The sequence below is a fragment of the Aythya marila genome (assembly GCF_965140915.1).
Source record: "Aythya marila genome assembly, chromosome: 11".
Classification (NCBI taxonomy): Eukaryota; Metazoa; Chordata; class Aves; order Anseriformes; family Anatidae; genus Aythya; species Aythya marila.
Genome location: NC_139052.1, coordinates 18,282,236 through 18,294,475, shown reverse-complemented (window position 1 = coordinate 18,294,475; position 12,240 = coordinate 18,282,236). Strand labels below are relative to the sequence as shown.

At 42.8% G+C, this 12,240-nt stretch overlaps 1 protein-coding gene across 1 annotated transcript in view; it reads left to right on the top strand.

Annotated features, from left to right (window-relative positions):
• Positions 1-11,391, top strand: part of ADAMTS17 (ADAM metallopeptidase with thrombospondin type 1 motif 17) — a 168,475-nt gene extending 157,084 nt beyond the window's left edge. Inside the window, exons 22-23 of the mRNA XM_082769551.1 lie at positions 7,902-8,079; positions 11,030-11,391. Of these exons, the coding sequence (XP_082625677.1) occupies positions 7,902-8,079; positions 11,030-11,181 (330 nt within the window). The 3' untranslated portion in view covers positions 11,182-11,391. The remainder of the gene's footprint in view (positions 1-7,901; positions 8,080-11,029) is intronic.
• Positions 11,392-12,240: the final 849 nt, after the last annotated feature.

Below are 12,240 nucleotides of genomic sequence, written 5' to 3'. Positions count from 1 at the left end.
GGAGAGGACCCAGCAGGCTTCTGTATTTTAACTTTCCACATCTGTGGTCATAGGCATGGCCAGGAGCCAGATCATCAGTGTGTCCTCAACCTACCTACTGCCCCAGTGGACAGCTCTACGTTGCACTGCTCGTTCTTGTCCCCTGAGTTGTTTTTTTCCTCTGGCCAGCAATCACTGATGTGCAAATCACAGCCTCTTTTACCACCTGTACTGCTTTATTGTGGACAAACTAAGAAATAGTTTTCATACCTGCAGTGCAAATACACACTGGAGGAAAGAAACGACAGCTAAAACAAGTTCAGCTTACCTGCAGGCCTCTGGATGGCCATGGGACCATCGCTTAATGCATTTACACCTCTAAGTCCTAGTCCATATCAGCACTAAAACAAGTTTGAAGCTCTCTCTAAACCTTGTGGTAACTGTCAGCCCTGGTTAATGCCTGGTTAATACAGACACAAGCCTAGGCATGGAAAGTGAAGGGAGAACCAAGCCTTGATCGTGCCTTTGAGGCCACGGCTGTTTCTTGTTTGCACAACAGTTGGCACAGCTCATCTCTGCTGGAGTTTCTGGGAACATCCATTGCAGAAATCATTTTGATGGTTCCTTAGGAAAGGGGAGCGCTGCAAAAAGGCCGTATTCATCAGTGTTTTGTTTGAAGTGGAGCACATTCTGTTACACTGTTATTGTCTCATGTTCCAATACAGCCTCCAGTGATCCTATTAATTGGAAGAATAACTTTCCCTTTTTGATATTTTTTATTTAAAAGCCTCATTCATTAAGTGCATTTTTTTGATGGAGAATTAAAGCCTCCCACCAAGATCAGTGGATTTGAAATGGAATGCCATCGCGACTATTTCACTCCTTTTCATGTGAAAAAGAAGAAAGCACGCAGGACAAGCCTGTTCAAATATTGGCATTCATTTTCTCTGAATTACTCTGAGATGTTACAGTGTTTAGGATGACGTCTTTAAAAAGATGAAAAGTGGGTAATTCACTATTTAATGTTTGTACTACTCAACTGGAGAGGCTTTTGTCCTTTGAATCCTTACAACCACAGTATGTATCACTAGTAGGGACCGCTGCAATTTTGCAGCCTTTCCAAAAGCCTGGTGAGATTTATAATGACCACTGAGGCATTAAGGTGACAACTTGCAAAAATATCTTTAAAGAGCAATTATTACCAACCTGCTGGTGATCCCTGGGTTGACTTTGCAAAGTGATGAAACGCAGCATTCATCGTCTGTTTCAGAGCTGAGTAGCTCCCTGTCCAGAGAACACTCAGGCAGAACTGATATGATGGAGATGAACAGCCTCTTGCTGAAATAAAATAATCCCAATGGGGTCTTTAATTACTTTTTTTTTAAATAAATTTCATTCAGGTACCATTGATCATTAAGTGATGAGTAACTAAAATGTGTTCAGTGGAGCCCCAGTTCCCAAGACACTCTTTCAGAATTCCATCTGTGACAGCAGTCAGTGTGGGACTGTAGGTCATGCAGCCCATAAAAACATGGTTCAGCATTGGCGTGAGTACATACGTTGTAGAAGTAGTGTAAATCCTTCAGCAGTCAGCCTGAGTTGAATTCTGTGATTCCACGGTTACATAGTTATAGTTTTCCATTACTATCTAGCTTGAAGTTAGCTTAATTATTTTTTTTTACATAAGTTGTTTATCAGCATCATTTTCACAAAGTTTTATGGATGGAGTAAGCTACGGAGGATTTCTGCTCGTACCTGCCATGGATCAAAACACTGCACACAAGCTACAATTTGGCACCCTGTAGGCAATACTCTATCATTTCATATCTCTGCTGTTATTACTCGCACTCATTCTTGAAATCCAGTTTTTAGGTAGTCCTTTGTGGAGCCAGGAGTTGGCCGCAATGATCCTTGTGGGTCCCTTCCAACTCTGGATAAACTGTGATTCTGTGACGTGAATTCTGTCCGATTGCTGTGATGGATTAAATGCCATTTCCTCATTAGCATCCACCTGGGCTGCGTTGCACAAGTACTTAGGGGCACTGTCAATACCCAGAATATTCATGCATTCAGCTCTTAATCTCTGAACTCTCTGTGCACAATGGAACTTTTCAGAATAGCAAAGTCAAGCTTAATTAAGCAGTGAGACATGCTGGTCAGGTCTTGTTCCTTAGGGTCATGCAGTTTGAAAGCACAGCTGTAGGCAGTTTGCAAAGATTGCTTCTCTCTTCTCCTTCTAAGATACTGTCACATCAGCCATGAGCATTTTCTGCTATAATTTATTGTTTCTTCCCATTCTGAGTCAGAAGGGTATGCATTTTTTCTTGGTTAAGTTAAACAAATCAGTCATTTCACAAAAGTTTCCAAATGAAAGATTGTTGTAAGCAAGACCAGATATGTTCTCTTTACAGATCTGGGGTTTAAAAAGAAGAAAAAAAAAAAAAAAAAGGAAAGGAAAGAAAAGAATAGGGAAGCTTGAAAAACAGTTTACAGTTTGCTTTGGGCTAATTAGATGTTATCAGCAAAAAGACAGAAATCTTTTTCTTTAGCGTGATGCCATAGTGAAAGCTGAACTGGTGTTTATGAAAGTGTATTGCATGCTGCTTTTCGGCTAAAACTCCAGAGTTTAAATTAGTGATACTCATAAAAAGCCTGATGGTAAGGTGTGTAGAGCACTGACTCTCAGAGCGCACACATGTATGCCATTAAAGTCTCAGGAACAGAGAAATTCCAGGACGTTTGTCATTCATCTCAGATGCTGGGTTAGAATGTTATTAATAGGAACTTGTCTTGCTTTCTTTCTGACTTTCATAGAGGCAAGAAATAAAGACCCCCAGGGGAAAAACTCTGCCCTATCCTAACGCCTTGAAATACTTGAACTCTGAAGTCAGTAAAGCATGACTGTATCTCCAAATATTGAAGCTTTAGCCATAGTGTTATCCTTGGCTTCAGCAACCTTCAGCAAATTGGGGACAAACTAGTATCTGTAAACTTCAGATGCCTGCAGACTGATGAATAGAGAAAAAAAATCTTGCCTTCAGCTCAGTTATGACTGTTATCTTGAGCTATCTCTCCCCACAACAGATCAGCCTTATATTGTAGTGCATTCAGGATTGGCTGAAGGGATGCTCTGACCTTCTGCTGGAAGAAGCAAGTCGCTTACAGAAGAGAAACATCTCTTAGAGGTTACAGACGTGAGAGTTCTAAAGGTGACGTGTGGCCTGAGTGCATCCCTGTCAGGTCAGCAGCCCTCAGCTAAGGCACAAGCAATGCTTCGTTATTCCATTCAGTCCCAAACACATCACAGCCTGTCCTCTGCCATGGTAAATCTACTTTTTTCTGTCCCCATTGAGCTTCAACACGGGGATTGTTTGGACTGTTCCCTCTTACACATTCCTGCAGCTGCCCAAAGGCAGGCCTGCCCTGGCTTAATTCATTCTTACTCCTCTCTCTGTCTCCAGGTATCTTTTGTACATCAGGAGTTGATGAACTCCCTGACAGATCTCAGCACTTACTGTAAATTCATTCTGTTTTAATACCTATTATTCTCCTGAGGCATTTGCTTTCAAAGCAATTAGACATCTGTCCTCACCTTTGGTAGATTTCGGGTTTTCATACCAGTATCCTAAGGTGGAAATAGCATTCCAGCTGAAAAATCATAGCTTGGTCTTAAGGTTGGAGTTTTTCTGTGAATAAATCTTCTTTAAGCTGATGAATGCAGCTGCTGCCTTGATAATTTGTGAGTTTATTTCCTTCTGGATATCCCCACTGGCTTGCATGTTACTGCCAAGGAATGTGAATGGAGGCATTTTTGTATTCCTTTTGCCTTCTCAAGTAGTGCTTAAACTGGGAGTTAAAAGGGCTCATTAGGTTCATTTTTCGTAACTGGTCATTAACCCCCTCTTTCTTACAGCGTTGAACAAGCCTTTGATTTTTGCTTGTGGGTCGATTTCTCGTTTACAGTGGCTCTATTGTCAGCTCAGTGTGTTGTGGCTAAACTATGTGAATTTTGCATATGCATTTTTCTGATAGCGATATTGCTGGCAATGCCTGGTGGATGGGAAGAAAACGCTTCTTTGTTTGACACCAGTGTCGCTGTTCAACCATTTCCTCGAGTCCCTGGTTTTCCAGGGCAGGCAAGATGCTTGCAGATTTTCTCTCAGCGCTTGCCCAGCAGCCCAGGAGGCAGGCAGAGACCCACGCCACGCTGCACGTGGTTCCAGACCTGATCACAGATCACCTCCCTCCATTGCGGCATCAAAACGTGTGCGTATTTTGTGAGCGACATCAATGCTTATAAAAGCTTTTCTGATTTTCAGAACATTTTTGTTAATAGCAGTATAACAACCCAAGTCAGTGTCCACCAACAGCATTTTAAACACGACTGGGGCAGTTTCACCGTGAAGCACTGGAGCCTCCCAGCCTCCTGCAGAGTGGAACTGAACCGGCTGAGGATGGATGAGGTGCTGAGCTGCAGGGGTGCTTTCAGTACCAGCCCACATTCTCCCACAAGTGATGTGCTCTTGCTGGCAGCTGCTGACCGCCTCAAAGTTACCCTGTTTGCAGAAAGGCTGCAGCAGCTTTCCCGACTCAAGCTCCTTATGCCAGTGTCCAAGCTTGAGGGTCCTGTGTCAGAGGGCACAGAGTGAATCCAACCCTGAAAATTTTTCCATGGATGTACTTAATTGTTCCATAAATATTTGGGAAAAGAGAGACCGAAGGGATGCATTTAGCTGTCCAGAGTAGGAGGAAAGGTATTTATGGGAATTTGCTGTTCAGTTGGAGTTTGATTTTTATGCCTCTTTTAATGATGTCCTCTCTTCATCGTGCAGCATGAGTAACAATTCCCCCTTTGTATGTATTTTGTATCTATTCCTATTTCCTATTGAAATTCCTAGGAAAGAGACTATCCAAGTACAGAGTTGAAAATTTCATCTTAAAATAAGCCAGATGTCCAACCTTCCTTTAGCTGCCAAGCCCAAAAGAGTTCAAGAAAGATGTTAAAATCCGTCTTCCTGGCTGTGAAAAACTAATTGCATAGCATAGGTGATGATCCCAGTCTCCCAGGAGAAGGAATAAAACTGCTTCGGGCAAAAACTCTGCTGTTATTTGTCTAAGGATTGGAGTTGGCAGTGTCTGTGGAAAAAGTTTCAGTGCTTGCCCTCCTTGCTGGTTAACAAATGCAGAGACAGGAACACAGTCAAAGGTAGGTGAGCATTTGTATATCAGTATCTGAAAACTTTATTCACCTTATGAGAAAAATGTTTCTTTCTCTCCCTTTTTTTCTTTTTTTTTTTTTCTTTGGTGGGGGGTTAGAGCATTTTTAAACACAGGGAGCACCTAAAAGCCAGAGACAAGGTCTCAGACTCGCTAAATTACTGTGAGGGAGCCCCATGGTTATTTTATGCCTATGTGATAAGAGCTATTCTGTATGTAAAATGGATGTGCAATTCACTCCCCTTGCAGAAAGTTTTGTGAGAAGACCAGTAAAGCACTCTGGAGACTACAAGTGCCGTTGTAATCCTGAGGATAAGAGGTGGAGTTTGACCAGTGAGGTGGAAGGGACTAATAGTTGCATTTAATCAGGATAAAAATTATTAATTTTAAACCTAAAAGTAGTGGCTGTGACTGTCTTCCAGACTGGTAGAAATCACTGAGGATGCACAGTGCTGGGGAACAGCACCCCACGACTAATGCAATGCCTCTATCTCGTCCCAGAAGCACACGTTATGAAGGGGGTTACATACGGGACTTCAATGACTGCAGTTTGGAATATCTCACAGTAGGGCATACAAGGGAAGGGCTCATTCCTCATCGTCCTAAACACCGTAACAATTGCTGAGGTATGAGTAGGCAGTCACCAAATTGTCGTGTAAATTCAACATCTGAACATATAAGCCCAAAAAAATCTGCTGTAAACTCATGTGTTGACACTAAACTTCAAATAAGAAGTATGTGAAGGGAAAAAAAAAAAAGCAACAACCATTTATTAAATAAAAAAAGAAGTTTGAAAACACATATAAACTTTTAATTTAGCATGACTGCTACCTTCAGAATACAATAGTAAGGTCTTGGAGGGGAAGGATAGCTGGAAACGGAGGTAAGTTGTGCACCAGAGTGGCGTAGTGGCAAAGTCCAGAAGGGATCTGAGCCAGAGTTTGTTCAGAATGGAGACGTTCAGTCCTGGAGAAATGGCATTTGGGGACAGAACAGGAACAAAGAGCAGGTGGACACATTTTCTCTCGAGAAAAGCAAATAAAAATTTGGTGAGTAAAGCAAATACAGGAAAACTGTTTAATAAATGGTCATCAATGTGAGTGATCAAAGATGAAAATTAGGTGGAGTCTGTCTTACTTTTGTCAATGGACTTCACTGATCCTACAGTACCTCCTACCCAGAAATTAATCATATCAATGTATTTCTGCACTGAGCTGTCTGAAGCAGGACTCCACTGGCTCTATTTTGCCATTCTGTTCATCTGAGCCCGTTTTGCGTCAGGCCTTGCAGTGGTGCACGCAGGAAGGAGAAGCTCCCTGTGCTCCAGCCCAGAACAAAGCCATGCCTCTTGTATCAGATGGTCTTTGAGAAGCAGCAGGGATTTCTTGTGATACTTGTAGAAGAAAGGGATAGGTGGGAGAGGTGCAGGACTACAGGCATCCATGTGTTCTTCTGTCCCTGGGTGTTAGTCTTAAAATCATCCACACTGCGTACGCATCGTTCATACTTGAACTTCAGTCCAGCCCCGATGTTGCTTTTCTTTTGAACCTCTTAGATATCCACCATGTCATTTTTAAAAAACACTGCTCAGAGGTGATGGCATTTACTGCACTGACCTTGTTCAGAAACAGCAGAGGACAGAAAACATGATCATTCTGACACCATCCTAATTAGATTTCCTGACTTTTCCCCTACCTCCTCTTCCCCATCATTTGCTTGTGTGTGGCTCTAGCAGAAATAGGAATCTTACCAAAGTCCTGCAACCCATTGTTTCTTTATTTTAAATACAAGGTTCTTTTATTAACTCCAGCTGGTGCACCTCACTGTGTTCACTGCGTTTGTTTTATTAAAATTGAACTGCGTGCAAGTAGGACATTGTAAATCACAAGTGACTGGGCCAGAGGAAGAGGGAGGGAGAGGTAGGGACTCCAATTGTATGACAACAAAGAGAGCATATAAACAGCCTGGGCCTCTTGACTAATAGAAGCCAAAACTCATGGAGTACAAGTTGCAATTGCTCCCAGGAGGACAGGCAAGTGCCAGACGGTTAGCGGGGATGGATGAGTGAGTACTTGAATACCTGATGTGTTCTCCTGTGTACTGGAACGGAGCTTCTCTAGAGGGCTGGGCATGCTGTAGGAGCTGCCTGCCTCTGCTGTAATCCTTGGTTTTATCCCATATCAGTACCTGGCAGTGGTCGTCTTGTCTGGGGAAGAAGCCTTGTTAAACTGTCCAAGTCTTGGGGAAGGTTTTAAAACCAAGGCAACCAGCTCCGCTGGGTCCCTCGTGGAGAGGGAGGTGAAAGCTGCTTGTGCAGTATTAGGCAGGAGACATTTTCCAGCTCTGTGTCTTTGTGGCTAGTAGAGGGAATTGCTTTTCTGCCTTCTTGAGCCTCATGTATCCGGAGGGACAGTCAGTGTCAGTGGACTCATGGTGAAATGAGTCCAGACAGAAAGACAACAGCTCCCTTAGCTGTTCTTCTGCACGCAGCACTCCTGGAGCTGCAAAATCATCCTGGACAAATGCAGCAGCTGTATGAAGAGTCCCTGGCAGACAGGTTCACTCTGTGTTGAGTCCTCAGCACCGTACTTAGCTGCCAGCCCGCTGCACACTCCAGTTCTGGCACTTATTTTTATGGTGTACATGTATATGTGATTTTGAAGCTACTCTGCTTCGGCCGTGTCTCAGTCCCTTCTCTCCTCCAGTGCTCCTCCACCTGTGGGAAGGGCCTCCAGTCGCGTGTGGTGCAGTGCATGCACAAAGTCACCGGGCGCCACGGCAGCGAGTGTCCCGTCCTGTCCAAGCCAGCGGCCTACAGGCAGTGCCACCAGGAGGTCTGCAATGAGAAGATCAATGTCAACACAATTACCTCGCCCAGACTCGGTGAGTGAGGGGTGTTGGGGTGAAGGACCAGACAAAAAGCTCAGGGTCCCACCATGCCTGGTGTTAAAAATAGTAATAAAAAGGAAAAATGGGGCTTCAGAGGATTACCTGGGGCCAGAATTTTGGAGAGGGCCACCCAGACAGACCCTCGACTAGTGTGGCTAGGTCCCCTCTTACCCATTAATTAATTAATGCCTCTCTCAGGCTTTGCCCAAGCTGCAGAGCTCAGCAGTGGCTAGACCCGAGGGACCAGCAGGAGCAGACAAGCAGGGGCATTGATCGATCAGAGAGCTGAGGGAGGTGGCAGCCTTACCTTTCTCAGTCCCAGACTGCTCTCCCCCTGCTTGCTCTGGGGTGGATGTGAAGTGTGGTGCGTTACTCAGCTGTGCCCCAAGGAAAGTACGTGACCTGGACCAGCAGAGCATGGCTGGCTTTGTTGTTTTTTTTCCCCTTTTCATTTGTTGCCACAAGAATGTGGCTTGATGAATTAATTTACCCTGGGAGGCATGAAAGCATCCAGCCTCCTTCTGTGAACTCCGATTTTCTGCCACTGTTCTTCCCCTCAGCCTGCCCACATCCCCTGTGTACCTGGCCGAGCTGAGTGTGCGGTGACAGGCCCTCTGTTCCCAGGAACACCTCAACTCTGTGTTTAAGGAACAGCTCCAGTTAAGAATGCTTCTGTTAATACAGAATAGGGGGAATCCATAATTTCCCATGTCATACTTGTGTAGTTTATAAGGGGATATTTTTTTTCCTCAGATTTCAGCCGTTCAGCCACAGCTCCAAGAACCGATTTGATTTCTTTACATTTCACACATCATCACCAGTAAAATGAAGCTAAACTAAGCCATCAGTTTCTCTGACACAGCCTCATCCACGCTTCCCTTTGCTTTCAGGACAAGAAGCTGGGTTGTAAACAACACTGCTAAGGTCTCACCAGGCAGAGCAGCTTCCACTCCACAGCCTCTTGTGGCCTGAGACGCCTCTAGCACACATGACAAGGCAAAGTTGCAAAGTAATAGAGAACCATTTCTAATCACACTTTCTGAGGTTAAATAATACTTAAACTAGGACTGGACTTGAGGCATCTGAACTGAAATTTGTTTTCCAACAGTTTAACATCTGTTTTTTTAGAGAGTATGGGAAATTTTATTCTTGCAAATGCAGTCATACTGAGGCGCTTTTAAGCTCTTCTGTTTAAAAACATCTGAGAGTACTTCCCAGATATTTTAGCACTGTGAGCATAGTGGAGGGAAAACATTGCATTTGAGAAATAAGCCACTGATGAGACAAGAAATCCATCCTAATTCACATTTTAGGACAAAGCAATAAAAAGCTCACGTGTTTAGAAGACTGAGGAGGCTCAAGTCCCTGCTGAAAGTAATCTGCAAGTAGTTTGGGATGCTTTTGTTTCTAAACCAGGCTTGGAATCACCAGGGCCAGAAACAATGATATTTGATATTAGCAGAAAGATATATCATTGAACGTTTTACTCTTCCTATATACAAGCAGGTTCCATTGCATTATTTTTAATTTCTGGGTTTTGCCATAGAAACCTCACAGAAAAAATTATCTAGAAAAAATGCAGTAGACTACAAAACTTAGGCTGCCTTGTCCCCACTCCAGAATGTTTTTCATCCCGGGTAACATTGTCAGAAATATCTAAGACTGGAGTTCACCTCGCCTGGCTTTCATTTCTCGTGTCCAGTGTCCCTCAGTGAAGACACATTTAGAGGGGATTTATTCTGCCCCCATGGCACCTGAACCATGTTGCTTCTAAGGCATGCTTCTGTCTTCAAAACCTATAAGGGATCTTGGACCTCTAACATATTGGAGTCCTACCTTATTTGTGGCTCAGTGCCCTTCTATTATGTAAAGATTCTTACAGTGTATCTCAGACATTCTTGCGAGATGTCTTAGTCAGCTACATCATGTTCCTGAAAACTGCCTGGCTGGAACCATAGCTAACTGAGGGGAAGGATCTAATGCCCTCAAAGATCCCCTTCGCTGCTGGCAGACTTAGAAGTAGCCCTATCCTCTCTGCATTTAAGAGAGTCCATTTTTTTTCTCACAATTTTAAAAAAATTGTTTGCATGTTTCTTTTTTCTCAGAAGTACAACTTCATTACGTCAGATCCTATTGAACTTTTAGTACTTGTCCAGTTAAAAGACACTTCAGTGATACGCATTCCTACCAGATCTACTGTCGTGGGTTTCTGGTGCTTGGCACTGAGACTCACAGCTAAATGCAGGATAATAATGGCCTTTCCTGGTTTCATCTGGCAGAGATGAGGAATGGGGGACTTGAGATGCTGCAGGGTCAGCACCTTCGGATGTTCTCTAATTAGTCCCTTTTTCCCAACCTCAAAGGCAACAAGATTTATTTAGAAGATTTTCCAATTATCACTGCATTCATAAGACTGCTACATGCAGTTTATAAATCAAGTAGTATTAACTTGACTGCATTCACTGTATTTATGCACTTTTATCACATGCAGTTTTTACTCTTGTCGCTTACTTATAAAACCACTTGTGACACTTTAATGATAGTGACAACAGATTCAGCAATGGTGTCTTCAGACTACTTTCCCCCTGCACAAACATTCTGTCAATCTGAGTGGGTTTCTGACATCCAGCCTCCCTCCCAGTAGCTAATTGTTGGCCGTCTGTATTTTATTACACTAAGAATTACTATTTTTCCCTCCTATCAGTTTATCTTTATATCCATCAAACGAGGTTTGCTTTTGCTCCTCTGCAAAAACTTCAATGTTGCAACAAGCACTTCTGAGAGCTCTCTATCCATTGCCTGCGATCTCAGTAGAAAGAACATTATCCAGTCTCCAGTGTTGACAGATTGAGATTTCTTCTTTCGTATGCAGGGATTTTGATCACCCCTGCAATGCTGCTGTCTAGCTAATCTGCTAGTTTTGCCTTTCTTTTCTTGTCCAAAGCTGCTCTCACGTACAAGTGCACAGGCGACCAGTGGACAGTGTACTGCAGGGTGATCCGGGAGAAGAACCTGTGCCAAGACATGCGGTGGTATCAACGCTGTTGCCAGACTTGCAGAGACTTTTATGCAAACAAGATGCAGCAGAAGAGTTAATGAACCTGTGCTACTTCTTAGGGTATTACAGCTATTTGTATGTAAGTCACGGACTAGTAGGTCTGAGTACTGGAACTTCATGAGTTTGCTACAATGTGGTGGATTCCAAAGCATACCTAATAAGACTTGAAACTAATTCTACAGACTGGATACCAAAGTAATCCACTCATCCACCTTAAAAAAATTAAAAATAAACATAAAAAGCACACACAAAAGCAAAACAAACCAAACCAAACCAAAAGCAGAAAAGAGTCATCTCAAGGAGCCAATCATTTTATCATATCTTGACATCTTTACCTTTTTCATTAATGCTTTTTACTTTAATATATTAAATCACCAGCCACTGGATGGCTTGCTACCATTAAAGAAAAGGACAAGAGTTGCAAGGTTGACTAAGGTTATGGGTGCCTCCATGGAGGAAGGCCTCTGGCAAAACAAATCAGCAAAGTTAGAGACATTACTTACTCTTTTAATCTTGGCTTTCAACTGATGTTTTTAATTCCCAACAGTTATCCCACTGTGGAGGGGACTTGGAGGGACACACATAAATGAAATGCTTAATTTAAAGAGGGGATTTGCTGTAAAAAGCTTGTGAAAACTGATAGCAGAAGATGGACATCTCTGAAATTCCCACAGAAAGCTCAGTACAATTATATCCAACATTCCAAGTCATATTTTTTAGAGCAACTAAGGACTGCTCTTCTTTCCAATTCTAAAAAACAATCCTCCCTCTTTTCCCCAAAGTAATGTAGTTTCTTTTTTGAAGCCTAATTTATGAGCTTAATGAAATGGAAGCTTATTAACAGCAGTAGGTAGTACTTTTTACACAAGAACCATACACAGCAAGGTGGAAAAAGCCAGAAATCGTTTCATCCAGCAGAGCTTAGTGGGGGATCGCTTGGTCTAATCTCTCTCCAGTTTTTAGAAAGCAATCAGATAATGAGACAATTTTTTTTGTTGTTTGATTGATTGTTTTGTGTTGATGTTGTTGTTGTTTTTTTTGTTGTTTGTTTGTTTGTTTTAAGAGGACCGTGAAACTGGATAGCATTGATACAGAAA